Below are 17,668 nucleotides of genomic sequence, written 5' to 3' on the forward strand. Positions count from 1 at the left end.
ATAACTGTACTAGTTCCCACACTTGCCTGCTGTTTTTCACCAGGCCACCAGGGGGCGGTATAAAACAAATTGGTCGACCTCACCGAGGCGGAAGCAGTCTACTTCCGGAAGTAGTTTAATTACGGAAGTAGTTGTAGGAATGTAGCTGTTTGCGTCGAAGTAATCCACCTACGTTTCCTTAAAATGTTTGTTTTCCAGAGTTTACGTTATTAGCGGACTGATAACGTAAAAGTTAACGATACCGTATCGTATATTGTCCGCTTTTTACCGTTTGGACCGGAAGTCAGCAGGATGCACCGGAGAGGAGTGGGCGCGGGAGCTATCGCCAAAAAGAAGCTCGCAGAGGTAAGCTAGCGTCACAGCTCCAGGTGTTACTCACCTGCATGCCCGTAATCACGCCTTTAATTATGCGTGACAACATCTTCACTTGGTGGAAGAGAGGCTTGTTTTGCTTTGTCTTATTTTATCTTTACCTATTTATTGTTTTGTTTGGTCACACCATTTTTACTTATAATTCACTTTGAAAAAACACTTGTTTGTTTACCATATTTATACTGTACATTTTTATATTTTTAAATGATATCTCATGTTATTGCACTTTTTGTGTTTTTGTTTATTATTATGCACATTTCACCAAGTTAAATTCCTTGTATGTGTAACATACTTGGCAATAAACAGTTCTGATTCTGATTTGTATCTTGTTTATTAAAGTGATTTGTTTTATTGTGGTTATATTGTAGTATTGTCTAAAAGGGTTATTTCTAACATCGATTCTTATCTAACCTGTGATTATTTTCTTCTTCTTCGTCTATATTTAGGCCAGATATAAGGAAAGAGGAAATGTTCTCGCGGTGGACCAAATTGTTCAAGTGAGTTTTTGTGTGAACATAATTTTTTAATTCAAGCACAAATAATCCCATGTTTTTATACAGTTCCTGCTTACAGTTACACATCTATAACTGCCATATATTTATTTTGTATGCAGACTTTTGTCTATTAATATTCCCTCCTCTTCATTGTCTCACCGGTTTCTGTTTTTCCGCCAGATGTCGAAGCAGTTGGAGACCTTCAAGTCCAACCTGGAGGAGTTTGCCAGCAAACACAAACAAGAAATCCGAAAGAGCTCCCAGTTCAGGGTTCAGTTTCAGGAGATGTGTGCCACCATCGGGGTTGACCCGCTCGCTTGTGAGAAACATTTGGAATACAATCTTGAAGATACTTGTGTTTACATGATGGTGAAAAATAACCTCCTTCATTTCTTCCACAGCTGGCAAAGGTTTCTGGTCCGAGATGCTCGGCGTAGGCGACTTCTATTATGAGCTCGGCGTCCAGATTATTGAAGTGTGTCTGGCCCTGAAACACAGAAATGGAGGTTTGTGATGTCTGAACTTTAATTATTGTGTTTGGCTGATCTGAACCCCATCTGTGATGTTCTGCATCTCAACAATAGACAATGAATCCAGTTATGAACACCTGCATGACATAGATGACATTATTTAATAATGGGATGTTGACGTGTGTTTTCTTTTCAGGGCTCATTACTTTGGATGAACTCCACCAGAGAGTCCTGAAGGGAAGAGGTAAATACGCTCAGGATGTGAGCCAGTAAGTCGAATATTTCAAGTATCACAGAAAATTCGAGACTTGCTCAGATGTCTGTTCTAAATTGTATGAATTATTAAAATCGCCAAAACATGTGCCGTTCCCAGAGATGACTTGATGAGAGCCATAAAGAAACTGAAGGTGATGGGGAACGGCTTTGGGATGATCCCTGTCGGAGGGTCTTACTTGGTCCAGTCGGTCCCAGCTGAGCTCAACATGGATCACACTGTAGTTCTGCAGCTGGCCGAGGTGAGACGCCGCTCACTTAATTATATTACAATGATTATTATTTTACCACGAATTAAAGGCGTAGTTTGGATTTACCAAAAAGTCAAACGATGACACAACAACTAACCAATCGAGGCAGACCTGTGATAAAATGACTGTTTTTGTGAATGGAGTCTGGTGGCTTTGAATACATCACAGATAACGGCTTCAGTTTGACCTTATTTGGTGAAAGTATTGTAGCTATAATGCACACTTAAACTGACACAGAACTTTCTTGGTGTCTAAATTACGTCCGCAGCTGTACATTGCGTTGCTCCCGTCCTGCTACAGGCATGTTTACGTGATGGTCTCAATTTGAATATGAAAGTCCCCCTAAGTCACTTTTTGGTAAACGTCCAAAATCCATGTCTGAATAAAACGCTGTGTCATCAACATTTAAACCACAGCTGCACAAGGTGAGCATTAAATGTGCATCTTGTTAAGATTTTAATAAATGTTTCATTTAATCATCATCTCAAAGAATAAAAGATAAGAAGTAAGCTAGTGGGATAAAAAACAGTTTTAAAGTCCATCACTTGATGTCGCTCTTTCCTAACCCACTGCTGTCCTCCAGGTGTCGCATATTGCTCAAGCTTTGCAGCTCTATTCTTAATCATCCTGTCATGTGGATTAAACGGTTATTTAATGGTTCGAAGCCACGACCTCAACAGAAAACATGTAACCAGCAATTTTACAGCTTTTCTGTGTGAAAATAGTGCGAAATCGTGGCCTTTTGATGCAAAGTGATGTCGGTGTCTTTGTGCATTTGCAGAAAAAGGGCTTCGTCACAGTGAGCGAGATCAGGGACGGTCTGAAGTGGGAAAAGGAACGGGCTTGTCACGTCCTGGTACGTATCACTGCTCTCAAACCGGTGTTAAATAAACATTTAATTCGGTATTAAAAGTCTTACATTTCATTCACAAAAGGCTTACATATTTTCTCTTTCCTGCAGTAGGCTTTCATGTTTGTTATAACATGTTTTTATATCTGATTATTGGCTCACAGCAGATGTAACAAATCTCTAAAGTTAAACTGAAAGTAGAATTGTTGTGACACTGTTAACTTTTAAAATCTTGAATGACTCAATCATTTGTACTCTGGTTCATCCTTCTATCCTTTTCCTGCTGCTCGTCCTGGTCCAGTTGTTAATGTGTATAATTGGGGATCATTAAGAGCTGCAAATATGTCAGAAAATCTCAGGGCAACTATTTACATATTTGATTCATCCTTTCAGTTGTTTTTCAAGCATAAACTTCTAATATTCTCTGGATTCAGCTTCTTAAATGAGAGGATTTGCTGTTATGAGACAGTAAATGGATTGTTTTTGATTGTCGCACAAATAGCGGTCAAATTAAAGACTCACTTTGGACTCTGGGACATTTTAAATGCCCGTTTTTAAACATTTATTACACTAAATAATTAATAAAGAGGAAGATAATCGCTCATCATTAGTTGCACTCGTGAAATTATTGTTATATACAGCTGGGAAAGTACTAAAAATAAATAAAAAATAATAATAAATCGCACAAATAGCGGTCAAATTAAAGACTCACTTTGGACTCTGGGACATTTTAAATGCCCGTTTTTAAACATTTATTACACTAAATAATTAATAAAGAGGAAGATAATCGCTCATCATTAGTTGCACTCGTGAAATTATTGTTATATACAGCTGGGAAAGTACTAAAAATAAATAAAAAATAATAATAAATCTTGGCCTTGTCGTCATTATCATCATACTGTCTAAGTTTGGACGATATTCACGAGGAAACAGATTTAATTGCGTTCTTGGTGCTAGAAACAGTATCTTTTAAGCCGGGCTTCATGTCTGCAGGACCACCTGCTGAAGGAGGGCTTGGCCTGGTTGGACTCTCAGGCCGCAGAAGAAGCACAGTTCTGGCTGCCCGCGCTCTTCTCCGAGATCACCTTCCGTGACATCACACCGGAGGAGGCCAATCAGATGACGCCTTGAGAGGAAGACCACCGGAGACGTGTCGGAGAACGAGGACGTGGAGACTAAACTAAAAAACATTTTCTGGAGGACGATGCAATGAGGACACTCTCGTTATTCCACACGGCGCTGCACGCGGACTTCACGGATATCAACGCACAGACAAACATGTACTTTTTTTTCATATATAAAGAATAACTTAAAATCTGCCACATTCTACCACTTGTTTTTTTATTTATCACTTCAGCAGAACCGTTTCCAGACATTCTCTTGTTACATCGCTAGCCCTCACACAGTCTCCAACTGAAGTTAAATAAACACTTGAATCCACACAATCATCCGTTTCCCCTGAAGAGTGCAAAGTTATGCTGTAAATTAAGAATTGTGGTTAAAATATTCATTTTTAAATGTGACACACATTATTTAAAATGATAATATAATCTTTTTTAAGAAGACCATTCCAGTTAAATAATGTTTAAGCCTTTTTACTAATTATATATATAACTGCCTTTTTATTTTCTAAAGCATACTATAAGTAAAAAAAAATAAATCATCTTTTAGAGGTTTTAAATGAGTTGAATAAAAAAAAAAAAAAAAAAATCGAACTGAAAGCTGACTTCGACAGTGAAGTCAGATTCACAATTGCGTTTGTTTCTTTAAATGGATAAGAATTTGCTAATTTCATACAAAACAAAGGGAGGACTGGGCTGGACTCTGACTTTCATATTTTACTTTAATTACTTTGCAACTTTTTAATAATAAATCAATGGCTGCACCTCATGCACGGACATTTTACGTCACCAAACCGACTCAAAAAGACACTTTAGTGCTGAAGAGTTGTGGCGATTAAGGGGTTAAGTTAAAACAATACTGAGTTGTTTCTAAATGGATTTAAGTAATTTGACTGGCAAAAATAATTGATATGCGACCGATGGATCGGTGCATCTCTACTCGTAAACATCTGCAAATTCTGTGTAAATAAGTAAATTCAGACTTATTTACATTTCAGCACTTTGGCTTCATTTGTTCAATGAAAAATTGTTTGACTTTTAAAGACAGGAGGAAACCCCAAACCCCCCCAAAAACAGTATGCTTTGGAAAAAGCATACTGTAAAGTATACTGTAAAGCGTGAAGTAAGTTGCAGCAAAAGAGCGTAATAATAATAATATCGGTGGCTCTTCTACACCGGACGTCTGTTCCTTTGTGTGTTTTTGGCTCCCGCCGTCGTCCTCACAGCTGGTGGCCGTAGACGTGGTCCTCGTACACGAACTGCTGCATGTCGTCGCAGAGCATCGGGCAGTAGGGACACGTGCGGTGACTCCCCTCGTGCTGCTCCAGCTCGTCCTGGGTGATGCCGGGGAAGCTCTCCTGGCAGAGACGGCACACCAGAGACTGCAGGGGAACGGAGACGGTAACGAAATAGGGAGCGGGTTATGTGTCCGGTCCTTGCCAAAAAAACGGTAAACAGGCGAGTCACGCGCTCAGTCCAGCTGCTTCTAGTTCATTCAGCTCGTTAATATAAATAGACCGCTTTATTAATAATACGGGACAGAAATAATTGGACTCACCTCTTCCTCTGTGTCTCCAGGGACTACTGCAAGGAAAAAATCACACCAGTTTAATTAATGTTTATTTACAGTTTATTTAAGGGGCTTTAGCTAATGATTGTTTTCATTATCAATGAAACCTGATTGTTTTTGTAGTTTTGGAATAACTTTCAAGTATAAAAGTCAAGTAGAAGTGGGTGATTGTAGATGCCATCTATGGATAATTATTTTGTATCATAGTATATATAAATCATACTTATATAATATCTTTATATATGTATATGTCGCCCAACCCTAATATCTAGTCATGTTGATTCTCTCAAGTAACTAACCGGGACATAGTTTCTGGAAAAGCCCATTTTTATTTACACTACAGTTGAAAACTCCTTCACCTCCATTGAAGTCTCTGATATCTGAAAACCTCAGGTGAGCAAATATATACGCACCACAATGAGGGACCTTTCCTTTCCTACTGCAAGACAAACATGCTCAAAGTAACTTTTGTAGTTTTATTCTATTTAAAAATGACATGTCCAGTCACTCACCACCAACGTTCTCATACGGGTTCATCTCTTCAGGGTTCTCCGGCTGCTGCTGCCAGCTGTCGGCTGTGTCGTCCGGCTGCAGGCGCGGCGCGGCGGCGGGAGGAGACGCTTGAAAGTCGTCCAGCGCTCTGCGCAGCCGCTCCATGTCGCTCACGAGCGTCTGGCGGGGAAACAAAACAAGCATCTGAAAATCACAAAGCCCGCCTCTTTGTTTCTTTATGGAAGGAGGCGATGTTTGTGTAAACGCACCTCGTTCTCTCGGGCCAGCGCTTCTTTCTCGCGCGTCACCAACGTGACGATCTGTTCCTTACCCTCTATCCTGGCGTCTTTGTCGGCGAGCACTTCACGCGCCTCGGCGATGGCGGCGCGCATTTCCACGAGCTGCAGCTGGGAGAGAAGGAAGGGAGACGAGTCGGGGTTTAGACACCTGAGGTAACAGCTCCAAGACGGAGAGACGTTTGAACCTAATGCAGGGATTTGATCACGCACGCACGCGCGCACACACACACACGAGTGGACACACAGAAGTGCACACACACACACACGTGTACACACACACAAGTGCGCACACACACACACAAGTGCGCACACACACACACAAGTGCACACACACACACAAGTGTGCACACACACACACACACGAGTGCACACACTGTTTACCTCTTGTGAGTTTACCTCTTGTTTGCCACTCATCCGCTGTGCGTCCTCACAGGTGGAGACCATCTTCTTCAGCTGCTCCCGGAGTTGCTGCAGCTCGTTTTCCAGAATTTCTGAGCGTCTCTTGGCGTTTCTGGTCTCCTCCCTCTCGGCCCCCAGCTTCCTCTGAGCGTCCTGCAGCTGGCCGGCAAGCGTCCGACAATCCTCCTGAAGGAGACGAGGTCGAGTCAGCCTCGTTTTTAAAAGAACGTCAGCATCTTATTAGTCATTTTGGATTTGCTCCCACCCTCAGGTTGTCATCCGGACAGCTCTGCGGCGTCTTCTGCCCCGACGGACTCGTTTGTAGCGACTGGCTCTCGCGCTTCACGGCGACCATGTCGTGCACGAGGCTCTGCGAGATCTGCAGCTCTGCAGAGAGCCTCTGCTTCTCCTTCTCAAGGCTCTGAAGGTCGACCTGCCGAAGAGGTGAACACACACGAACACACACACACACACACACACACACACACGCGGTTTAATGCAGGAACAAACACTGGCTCCTCTTCAATCGTCAAAACTCGAGCACCAAATGTGGATTAATTTGCCAATGAAAATAGTCCCCAACAAATGCACAATTTTCATTGTCATTGAACGTCTGGAGTGAGTGATTTTCCTGGATGTTACAATGAAAAGTACAAATATGATGCATCGTTATAATATTAAGAAATAAATAACAGGAAGACATGCAATAAAGGCACCAAATGTGGATTAATCCGTCGCTCAAAATAGTTCGCTACAAATGTTCTACGTTCTCCGGTTTGGTGAACAGCTTGTTTTTGGAATAATTTAACCTGTCTCTATATTTGTGAGCCGTTTTGTGAGCTTTGGAGGATATTCATCTCCAGTAGGAGCCCGTGTGCGAATGCAGTGGTTCTCAAATGGGGTACGTGAGATTTTTAAAGAAAATGTATAAAATGCGCATCCAAATAAGTGTAAGTTCCTGAACAGATTTGTATTTATTCTAATTCAAATCAGAAACTGATGGCACAGCGATGTGTATTACATTTTTTTTTTTCAACCCAAAATGCTTTGCGCTAGTTCGGGGGTACTTTTTTCCACATGGGGTACATCACTGAAAAAAGGTTGAGAACCCATGTAATGGGATTTGTTCTCAACAAGACGATATAACATGACAGCAGCTTTATCCTTTAAAACATCACATTGCGGCGCAGACGTACCTGAAGCAGCTGGATGCCGTCTTTCATTTTGAACAGCTCCCGTTCTTGTTCTCTGATTTTAAAATTTAACCTGAAAACACACGTACAAAAAAAAACAAAAACAAAAAAAAGAAGCTGTTGGGAGCCAGAAAAACGAGCGCAACACGTTTCTACTTTGATGACGAGTCGATAGGAGCGCTCTGACTCGACTCACGTGTTGATCTCCGCGCTCTGAGCGTCGCCGCGGCCCCTCAGCTGCTCGCGCTCCTTCTGCAGCGTGTTGATCTTCACCGTGGCGCGGTCGTACTTCTCCTGAACGTGCGCCTGCAGAGTTTAACAGGCGGAGGATCGGTACAGGATTTTAACTTCATGGCATCAAGCCCTGTTTTTACGAAAATCCGAATGGTTAATATACCCATACGAAATTCAGATTATCTCCTCAACCACAAGGCCTATTTGAATAATTAAAAAAGGTATAACATACAGAAAACCCTTGGGAACAATATATATAATATATGTGTTACTGGTGTATTGGTTTATGATATTGCACAGAAAAGGAAAAAAATATATATTTTGCACACAAAAAAAGAGAGTTAAAGTTGTATTTTCTTATCGTAACTATATTTTCTATATTTTAATTTAATATATAACATAGCTATATATGTTAAGAGTATCTGTGCGAAGTTTGACTTTGATTGAGTGAAGTTAAGTACAGGGTTCATACACATTTTGACCAATGGGTTTCCATGACCAAACATTTTGTGAAATTTCGGTGTAAACAGTAAAAAGTGAGAAAATGTAGTATTTAAACAAACAATAAGAATACAAAGCATTCAGTAAACCTTAAATGACACAAATGAATGAGACAATAGTTTGATTAAAAGAATAAACATTTATATAGATGCCTGTATGTATGCCTGCTTATATTTTGAGCGTCTTTCTTTTAAAAGCATATTAATTATTTCAAACTCAGCGTAAATGAACGTCATGAACACATGAATATAACACATTTACATGACTTTTACTAAACTTTTGGGATTTTATTTATTTCAAGGACTTTTCCAGGCCTGGAAATAACCATTTTAAAACTCCATGACCTTTCCAGGTTTTCCATGACCATAAAAACCCTGCAAGTATTTTTAAAATAATTAACGACTGAAGAGATTTAAAAAAAGAAGAAAACAAAAGATCTCACCTCGTTTTCTCTGCACGCGGCGTCTCGACTGGAGCTTTGTTTCTGCTCCTCCGCCGCGTCTCGTTGCCGCTTCTCTATCTGCTTCATCATCTCCTCCTGGAAGTGACACCAGAGTTAGTCTTCACACTGAAACCGCGGCACCGGTTTCACTCACGGACTTAAACAAACCGTTTGCTGCACGGTGTTTTCATTTTGTTCCTTGATTTGATCCATGTCTCTGAGCAGCTGACTCATCTCTTTCTCCTTCTCTTCATTCTGTTCCTGTAGGAATAAATGGTGTCAAATATCAAAGTTCCTATTTTTTTAATTGTCTTTTCCACAATACACAAACACAAGACAGAACAAGGCACATCAAAAAGTAAATATAGGCACTTGGAGATATTTCAAATAGAGATAGATATATCAGTGGTATGTTTTGTTGTTTCTCAGCAGAAAAAAAAATAACAGTAGAGGGTGACAGATATGTACATGCACTGATAGATACATGTTATACCCCACAAATACAATGCTCCCACATTCCCTAATGTGACCAGTGAGAGAAAAGAAAGAGAAAACAGTAGATTACAGGGTTATAATCCCCTCCAGAAGCTCCAGAAATGAAACAAACCTTCAAGCGGTCCGTTTCCTTCCCCTTTTCCTGTACGGCGCTTCTCAGGTGTTCATTTTGTTCCTTGATTTGATCCATTTCTTTGAGCAGCTGACTCATCTCTTTCTCCTTCTGTTCATTCTGTTCCTGTAGGAATAAATGGTGTTAAATATCAAAGTTCCTATTTAACCATGTCCCTCTGTTGCGCAACGTGTCCTTTATTTTTTATCGACCTTCAAGCCGGCGGCTTGTCGGCGCTCCATCTGTCGATCATTCTTTAAGGTTTCGTTTTCCCCACGTGTCTGATCCAGCTCTCTCCGCAGCTCGGCTTTCTCACGTTGACTCAGTTCGACCTGCTCCTGGTTTCAACACAAACACGTTGAATCAATGCGCAACTTTTATTGACGTTTTCGTCACAAATAAAACACCGTTATCTCTTGACCTCTAATCATCGGTTGACGAACAACAAGGTCGTCGACCCCGCCGAGCTGCTAGAATGCGGTACCTGTGTGATGATGACCAGGAGCTCTTCCCCCCCGATGCTCTCCGGGCTTTGCCCCGCCGGCTTCTTGAAGCAGAAAGGAGTGCTGGCGCCGCGCACCTGACCGGCAGCGTCCACGTAGCAGAACTGGTAGAACTCCAGCTCGTCCTTGGGCAGGTAGTACTCTGATGGGATGAGAACAGAGCAACGCGTGGATTTATTTAAAATGTTGGAAAATAGTCAAACTCGCTCATTCTAATTATTAAAAACTCCTCTTTATGTCTTAATATCGCTTGTCAACAGTCCAACACCCCCAAAAATATGTTTACAATCATATCAGAAATAAAAAGGAAGTAAATGATCCCATTTGAGAAGAAGACAAAATATAATAGTTTGAACTGAAAAGATGAACTGATTATCAAAATTGTTGCTTATTTATTTTCTGTCAATTTAATAATTTATATTAAAACAATTCAACAACCCTACTTTTTTAAAATAGTTATTGGCTCAATGTTGAGCTACATGTACTCAAACACTGGCTTTAAGTATAGGACTTAAAGTTTAAAAGATTCTTCTAAAATATCTTCCATTTTAAATAAGTGCTCTACTTAGGAAACTGTAAATAACAAAAATATTAGTAGAAGTTTGCAGCCTGGAAGTCCTGAGGCAGATATGATACTCACAGGATTAATCAAGGAATTATTTTAAAAGTTATATTCGTTTTGACTTTTTCTTGTGAAATGATGGATACTTTCACTTCTTCAGGCCTCTCAAAAATAAATAAATCTGTGGGATGAAGCAATATGTTAAAAAAAGAATCGGCTCACAGTCAAAGTCCACACTGAGGACATAAACTGGAATGTTGAGTCACAAGTAAACAACACTTTATTTTAAGAAGTCACGCGAACATAGTCACAGATCTCTCTCTCGGAAATCCAGACCGGACCTCACATGACAATTAAAAAAAAGAGATAAACAACAGAGGGACACTGAAAACTCTTTTTCACACGGAGACTTTAACCTGTGGTGACGGATCACAATTTGATATATGATCCACAACACGAAGCCAGAGGATCTGACGTCAAAAAAAAACTCATTTTACGAACATGACTGAGCATTTTCCTCCTGTGGTAAAAGTGAAACTACTTCCTACCTTTAAAAACAGCTCGCCCGGTGGACTCTGTCCCGACCACGTCCAGACACGGCTCCACCCACACGAAGGTGTGGTAGTCCTTTGTGGTGCTCCACCCCACCTGTTGGAGAAAAGTCAACACAACTCAGTGACGAAACGCAGAGATGTGAAAGCAACAGATGCCTTCTTCCACCAATGTGATTTAAAAAAAGATCTTGGATGTCATAATAAGAATGTTTAATATGACAAAATACTAAAGACACAAAAGATACTACGTTATTGTTTTGAGATAAGTCATTATTTCGAAAATGATATATCATTATATTGGATATATATACATATTAGTCATTATGTTGATGTACAAAAGTCATTATGTTTATATACAAAAGTCATTATTTCAAAATACTAAAATCACTATTTGAGATACGTCATTATTTTGAGATACTAAGTCTTTATATTGGAGATATATATATAGTCATTATGTGTCACATGATATACAAATGCCATTATTTTTAGGTACTATAAAGTCATTATTATTAACAGAGAAGTAACTGTTTTGAGAAAAAGTCATTATTCAGAGAAAGTTTCTCATAAAAAAAAAATACTATATATATCTATATATATATATATAGTCATTATGTGTCACATGATATACAAATGTCATTATTTTGAGATAATAATTCATTATCTTGAGATACTAAAGTCATTAAGTTTCTCATAAGAAAAGAAAAAATACTTACTGGATCTTTTTTTAGTTTTTTTTTTTTCTACTTTCCACATAGTTTCCTCACCTTGAAAATGCCCACCCAGTCCCGGGGGCTCTGCTGGAAGGTGAGCGCGTAGCCGCAGGAGAGCGCGGCGCCGGGCGGGTATGAGTGCGGGGTGTCCGTGAACACAACCTGGGAGAAGGTGCGGGCCTCTGCGGGACTCTCCATGCTGAGCTGAGCCGCAAACACATCAACACGGATGAAGAAACGGAGTCTGATTGATGCCCGCAGGTGATGTGACAGAAAGCAGCCCAAGTGTTTTTTTTATTAGCTTTCTTCGTCCTGTTGTTGTTTGTTGCGCACTTATAATATCTCATAATTAAATGATAAACACCTTTTTTTCCAGCGCTGAAAATGGCTAAACATTAAGTTAAAATGACTCCTCTATCCCTGTAGATGACTTTTAATCGGTTGTATAAACCTTTAAAGGGCATTTTGCGTGACTAAAACAGAACAAAAACAGAAACCGAAAGTAAGCTGGCCAAAGAGACTCCGCCCGAGACGTTATATGATGTTAACTTATAATAGAAAACGTTGCTTTCGCCACAGGAAGTCATAACAAACCTACATTTGAGAAGAAATGTGCGGATAAAGACGTAAAACTTACATGTTAGTCGTCACTTGTCCGCGCGGACATCAACAGTCGGCTACGCTTGTCAGGAGCTGATGCATTCAGGTGCTCCTCGGACATTTATAAAGCCACAAACTTCGGTCACATACAGTCGTCCGGTGCTTTCAAATGCAGACGTTCAAATCGATCTTGTTTCACTTTCCAAAGTGATTATAACATTGCAGTAAAACTATTTAATGACGTTTTGAAGAAAAGGCTGTATCTGTCCATATAAATACGACCCTTACTGTAATGTATAATACATATAATGGCATACATTTTAATTCACACCTTACTGATCTTTTATTTTCCAATTTAATATATTTGACCTCTTTCTCAATGTGTACTACAACTGCAGCACAACACTTTATTATCTTATATTTGATCAACAACCCCTGTTGTAGTTTTTTTCTTTTCTTTTCCATCAAATCAGCGATATTGCCCCTTATTTCCGATTGTCCTTGAAGACATCAGAAGTCACGTTCTGTGTGCTGCATTATGGGTAATGTAGGCCAATTAAAAAACGATTTATTTCTCTCCTCTGCAGGAAGGCATAAAAGCACAAGAGGGAGCTAAATTATTTTCGACAATGAACACATCCTGATCATTAAATATGTGAATATGTCTTCTAATAATCCTTATATCGGCTTTATTATAGAATCCAGTCTTATTTGGTTACAGGAGAATTTGGCCACTTTTTAGTTGAAAACTGACTTTACGGTTATTATAATATATAATTAAATACTAACAAATCCAAGTAGGTTTCACATCATAATTAGCACATGGCTGATATCATATTATATTCTTTTCATATAGGTGTGGATGTTTTAACTGGATTGAAGGATATCAAATCCCATGTATGTGCCTGTTAGTGGCTCTTTTCGTCACTGAGGCAAGTCCAATATTGAAAGTATATGAATTTAAAAAAAGTGTCTCCTCAAAGATTTTTTTGAATAGTTTTAAAGTGAGTTGTTGACAAAATAAAGCCTATTTGACCTCCATTAATGTCAATTAAAGCCAATTAAGGCCATGAAGATGCTACATGCTGAGAAAATGTTTATCATTTATCCAAACTCTTTACAACAACACAATACTTTGTGTTAGATGTATATAAATAAGATTCCTTTATAATTTAGCAATAATAATAATAAATAATAAAATAAATCAAAGTAAGTTGAAAACCTATTGTGTAACGTAAAAAAATATCTGACAGTTTTTGGATGGTATTTCCGTTCAACAATACAAAGGTTTAGTCTACCTTGAAAATAAATAAATCTTGTTAACGTATTGATTGTATGATACATCTTCAAAGTCAAGGGTTGATTAATAACGCCTGAAAACATTAGTTTTGTTGCTTGATTTGAATTATTATCTCTGAATGCTGCAATAACATGACATCTGATGATACTATGTAAAAAGAATTTCAGCGCAGAGGTCACCAGCATTTTGGGGTTCAGTGTCTCGCACATACTTTGACGACAGGAGGAGCCCGGGAATCGAACCGCCGACCAAAAATACAAGAATTACCATGGAAAAAACATTGAAACTGCAAGGAGCAGCTGCATGTGGATCACTTACATCCTCGGACAGTTTCCTTCAACTAACTCCCTTGCACATCTTTTCATTTCTTATTAAAATATATGTTATATATATTATATATTTTATAATATATACTTGTTTTAAAGTACTGCTAGTTGTTGTTTACCATATTTATCTTTAAATGATGTCTCTACTATTGCAATGTTTTTGTTCACTTACATCTTTATTCATTTAGATATATTAACATTATACATAAATACAAAAGTTAGATTTGTCAGACAATAATAAAGTTTCAAAAATATATATATATATTTACAAAATATATCAAATAATAATGCTAATAAAAGAAATGCAAACAAACAGGAAACAATTCCATTATTGCACTATGTTGTTTTTATTGTTTGTATTATTGTATTCTGTCTATCTTTATTGTTTTTTTTTTATTATTTGTATTGTTTTATTCTATACCTATGTTTATTGTTATGCACCTTTCACCTCGTCAAACTCCTTGCATGTGCAACTATTGCAGCTTGTGAACGCATCTTTTCTCATCGGTGAGCCGACAACCAATCAGAGGCGATACCTCTCCCACAACTGGCTTCTGATTGGCTAAACGCGCACCGGGGGACGTTCCATCTGAAATGGTCAGCGCGGGGCGCGCGCAAATGTTTACATTTCTCGGTTACGTGTCCACTGTGCGTCCAGCAAAGAAGACGAAACAACAACAACAACAACAACAACAACAATAACAACAACAACAGCAGCAGCAGCACTACAAAGGGCTGACCGGTCGGTGTAACCGGACCGGTACCGAGAGGACACGCTCGCGGTAATGTTACGTTTTCTCGTCTCGCTCGTCGACCATTAGCCTGGGAGAGGCCAGCGTTCCGTTACTATAGCGACGCGCTATAGCAACCATATATAGGTCAGCGTGCAGCAGCCTCACGCAGATAGAAAGTTCAATAAAACGTGTGTTATTATATCAGAAAGTCAACGAGAAACACATTGTGAATACTAGTGAGGAGCCCAAAGCATATTAAACATATTTAAGTTAAGTTAAGTTAAAAAGTCAATTTATTCAATTCACAAAGCTGTTTTCAGAGGAAACAAAAATGACAACACATGTTGTGTATCATTGCTTTATTTATTTATTAACACAAAGAAGACACACTTTATTCATACAAGAGAAAAGAGCTCATGAACTTCTCCTCCCGACCTTTTCATATCTAAAAACACACCATCTTCATGTCAAACTAGGATTGCTCTGCTCTGTAATTGTAGGAGAGCTCATGTTGCCTGTGCACACACACACACACACACACACACACACACACACACACACACACACACACACACACACACACACACACACACACAGTTTAAATACCCTCATATACAGTCATGACATGTCAACAGAAAGGTAGATAAGTCAGTGTGGAAGGGTGTTTGATGTCAACTGATGATTTATTAACGTGGATTGTTTGATTAATCTGGATGACTATATTGTCGTCCAGCCTCATTCTGTTATCTGATTGATACCCGACTGGCTGTCGTGACAACTGGGACACACAAGATACTTTCTTTTCTTCTGGCACCAGCGTTTCCCCTTCGGCCCGTGCTCCATTTTTAATGTCTTCAATGGAAAGCTAAGCTTCAACTGAAGGTTCTCCATTTCAACTTGGCGAACAAGATGGATGTCCAGCCTGTTCACTCACACACACACACACACACACACACACACACACACACACACACACACACACACACACACACACACACACACACAATAGTACACACACCGCTTTTCAGCACAGATTTAAATTGAACAACTCTGGGCGTTGACAAACAGCTCTCCTGTTTCAGGTAGTAGGTGTCGGGGACCGTCCCTCTCCTCTCGCCCCCTGCTGAGGTCTCCTGCTCATTTTCTCTCCATCATGTCAGAGGGGATCAGGTGTTTGTCCCCTCCGTTTCCAATCGGTCACCAGATCCACCGCTGGGCCCGATGCTTGAGTGCGTAAGTCAATCTGTACTGAGCCATCCTCATCTACTATCTCTCTTTTTTTTTTTCAGACTCCAGAAGGCAGACGGTGGAGATGTGGCTCATTGGTGTGTCTACTGAGGAGTGTGACAGCGTCTCTAAGGGCTCTTGAAACAAAGATTTGTGTGTGGAGACGGACGGACGGGGCGGCATCTTCCAACTCCTTCGTCCTCGCAAATGTAGGCTTTGCATTGCAGGTGAGTAGGAGCCATTTCTCAAAGGAAGGCGGTGATGGTGAACCAGCTCTCTGCTGCCAATTTATGAGGTTCAATTAGCTCAAACTTCCTTGGTCCGCAGAGGCGTTTCCAATATTTAGTTATTAATATATACCTAATAATAATATAGTATTTTATAGGGCAGACTAAATATTAGATCAAATTCAACAAACTGCAGCCTGCAAAATGACCACAAAGTTAAATCCCTCACCTCGAAGACGGAACGTTATAATCTTCACGAACAGAGGATTGGTTTTGCAGAGTTGTTGCATCAGACTGCATCAGTTTTAGCTTCAGGCGTGTCTACTAAACTGGCAAGGTGATTACGATGTGTGCAGAAATAACTGATTCAAATAATCAATTAGTTAAGCAACCGAATATCAGATTATGTTGATTTTCCTAAACAAAATATAACTCATTTAGTTTAGAGAGCATTTACTGCCCTATAATATGTAAATATTTGCTGCTTTTCGGTTTCATATTTTAGCAAAGAAACTACTTTTGGGCTTTTGGACAGATGTCAGACAAAAATAGTAGTTTTAAGATGAGATGTTGGGATTTGGGAACAATTCTATGTTTGCACATTTATATAAATGTACTTGATAGTAAAGATAATTGTTAGTTGCTGCATTCATTATGTGTGTTCACTTTAATAACTGCTAATCAGGCTTTTTTTTGTTTTATATAGAGAATTTAAAGTTTTGTCTTTTCTTCCATGTCATTATATTAATTAATCAGATCGTGACAACATCCTCAGCAACACAAGCTCTCTGTCTAAAATGGCGAGTGCATCCCTTTCAATGAACAACTTGTTTGAGTGTTTAGTGCTCGTCCTTTGGTAGTTTTAAAGTAAACTAGACGTGTGTAGTGACACTGAACAGTTAGAGTCGTTCTCACTGAGTCCGGTCGTGTCTGCGTGAGGACAGATGTACGGAGGTGTTGTTCGTACCTGCTGCAGGCTGAGGGAGAACCTTGGAGGAATCCTTGTAACCGTATCGGGCATGAGGTCAGTGAGGCGTCTCGGCCCAGTGTGAAGCTCACAGTTCGGGGCCAGGATTATCCAGATCGTTATACGGCAACCCGGCACCGTGACCTCGCACAGTGCACCTGGGATGTCCCTCCTTAATGCCACCACGATCACGATCATTACCAGATGCTAACTTGACCTCAACTTCAACGCCACAAGACACCAGATAGGAGGCCGAGGCCAGCAGTTGAGAAGCTGCTGGAACGATTCCTGGCCACCGAGCTCGGCTCAGAGTGCAGACAGACATTAACCGAACCAGTGGAACAAAACTTGCCTAAACATTCCCATCAGTGTTAAACGTACTTTGTGTTG

At 39.7% G+C, this 17,668-nt stretch overlaps 2 protein-coding genes across 4 annotated transcripts; one reads left to right on the forward strand and one right to left on the reverse strand.

Moving 5' to 3' along the window:
• The first annotated feature begins 139 nt into the window (after positions 1 to 139).
• On the forward strand, positions 140 to 4,039 carry snf8 (SNF8 subunit of ESCRT-II). The gene is made up of 8 exons (XM_079238051.1): positions 140 to 345; positions 819 to 869; positions 1,047 to 1,185; positions 1,268 to 1,372; positions 1,533 to 1,605; positions 1,710 to 1,851; positions 2,642 to 2,716; positions 3,704 to 4,039. Exons 1-8 carry the CDS (start codon positions 292 to 294, stop codon positions 3,839 to 3,841), a joined length of 777 nt encoding a protein of 258 aa, XP_079094177.1. The 5' UTR covers positions 140 to 291; the 3' UTR covers positions 3,842 to 4,039.
• A 494-nt stretch (positions 4,040 to 4,533) lies between these two features.
• calcoco2 (calcium binding and coiled-coil domain 2) lies at positions 4,534 to 12,604 on the reverse strand. 3 transcript variants are annotated; one of them, XM_079238050.1, is made up of 16 exons: positions 12,535 to 12,604; positions 11,952 to 12,101; positions 11,182 to 11,281; positions 10,053 to 10,213; positions 9,781 to 9,906; positions 9,569 to 9,688; positions 9,130 to 9,222; positions 8,962 to 9,057; positions 7,981 to 8,090; positions 7,788 to 7,857; positions 6,857 to 7,024; positions 6,589 to 6,777; positions 6,163 to 6,300; positions 5,914 to 6,073; positions 5,390 to 5,415; positions 4,534 to 5,213 (listed from the first exon to the last, which is right to left on the reverse strand). In XM_079238050.1, exons 2-16 carry the CDS (start codon positions 12,093 to 12,095, stop codon positions 5,052 to 5,054), a joined length of 1,863 nt encoding a protein of 620 aa, XP_079094176.1. In that variant the 5' UTR covers positions 12,096 to 12,101; positions 12,535 to 12,604; the 3' UTR covers positions 4,534 to 5,051. The 3 variants fall into 3 exon arrangements, 2 of the variants coding, with proteins under 2 accessions (XP_079094176.1, XP_079094175.1); XM_079238049.1 differs by having other exon boundaries at positions 9,569 to 9,694; XR_013771247.1 differs by having other exon boundaries at positions 5,099 to 5,213; positions 6,225 to 6,300; positions 9,569 to 9,694.
• Positions 12,605 to 17,668: the final 5,064 nt, after the last annotated feature.

Source organism: Taurulus bubalis, assembly GCF_910589615.1.
Source record: "Taurulus bubalis genome assembly, chromosome: 2".
Lineage (NCBI taxonomy): Eukaryota > Metazoa > Chordata > Actinopteri > Perciformes > Cottidae > Taurulus > Taurulus bubalis.

Coding starts and splice junctions, on each gene's coding strand:
- snf8 (XM_079238051.1), top strand. CDS start 292: ATGCACCGGAGAGGAGTGGGCGCGGGAGCTATCGCCAAAAAGAAGCTC. Junction 346..818: donor CCAAAAAGAAGCTCGCAGAG/GTAAGCTAGCGT, acceptor GTCTATATTTAG/GCCAGATATAAGGAAAGAGG. Junction 1,373..1,532: donor CCTGAAACACAGAAATGGAG/GTTTGTGATGTC, acceptor TTTTCTTTTCAG/GGCTCATTACTTTGGATGAA.
- calcoco2 (XM_079238049.1), bottom strand. CDS start 12,095: ATGGAGAGTCCCGCAGAGGCCCGCACCTTCTCCCAGGTTGTGTTCACG. Junction 10,214..11,181: donor CGGGCGAGCTGTTTTTAAAG/GTAGGAAGTAGT, acceptor TCATCCCATCAG/AGTACTACCTGCCCAAGGAC. Junction 9,907..10,052: donor TCCTGGTCATCATCACACAG/GTACCGCATTCT, acceptor TGTTGAAACCAG/GAGCAGGTCGAACTGAGTCA.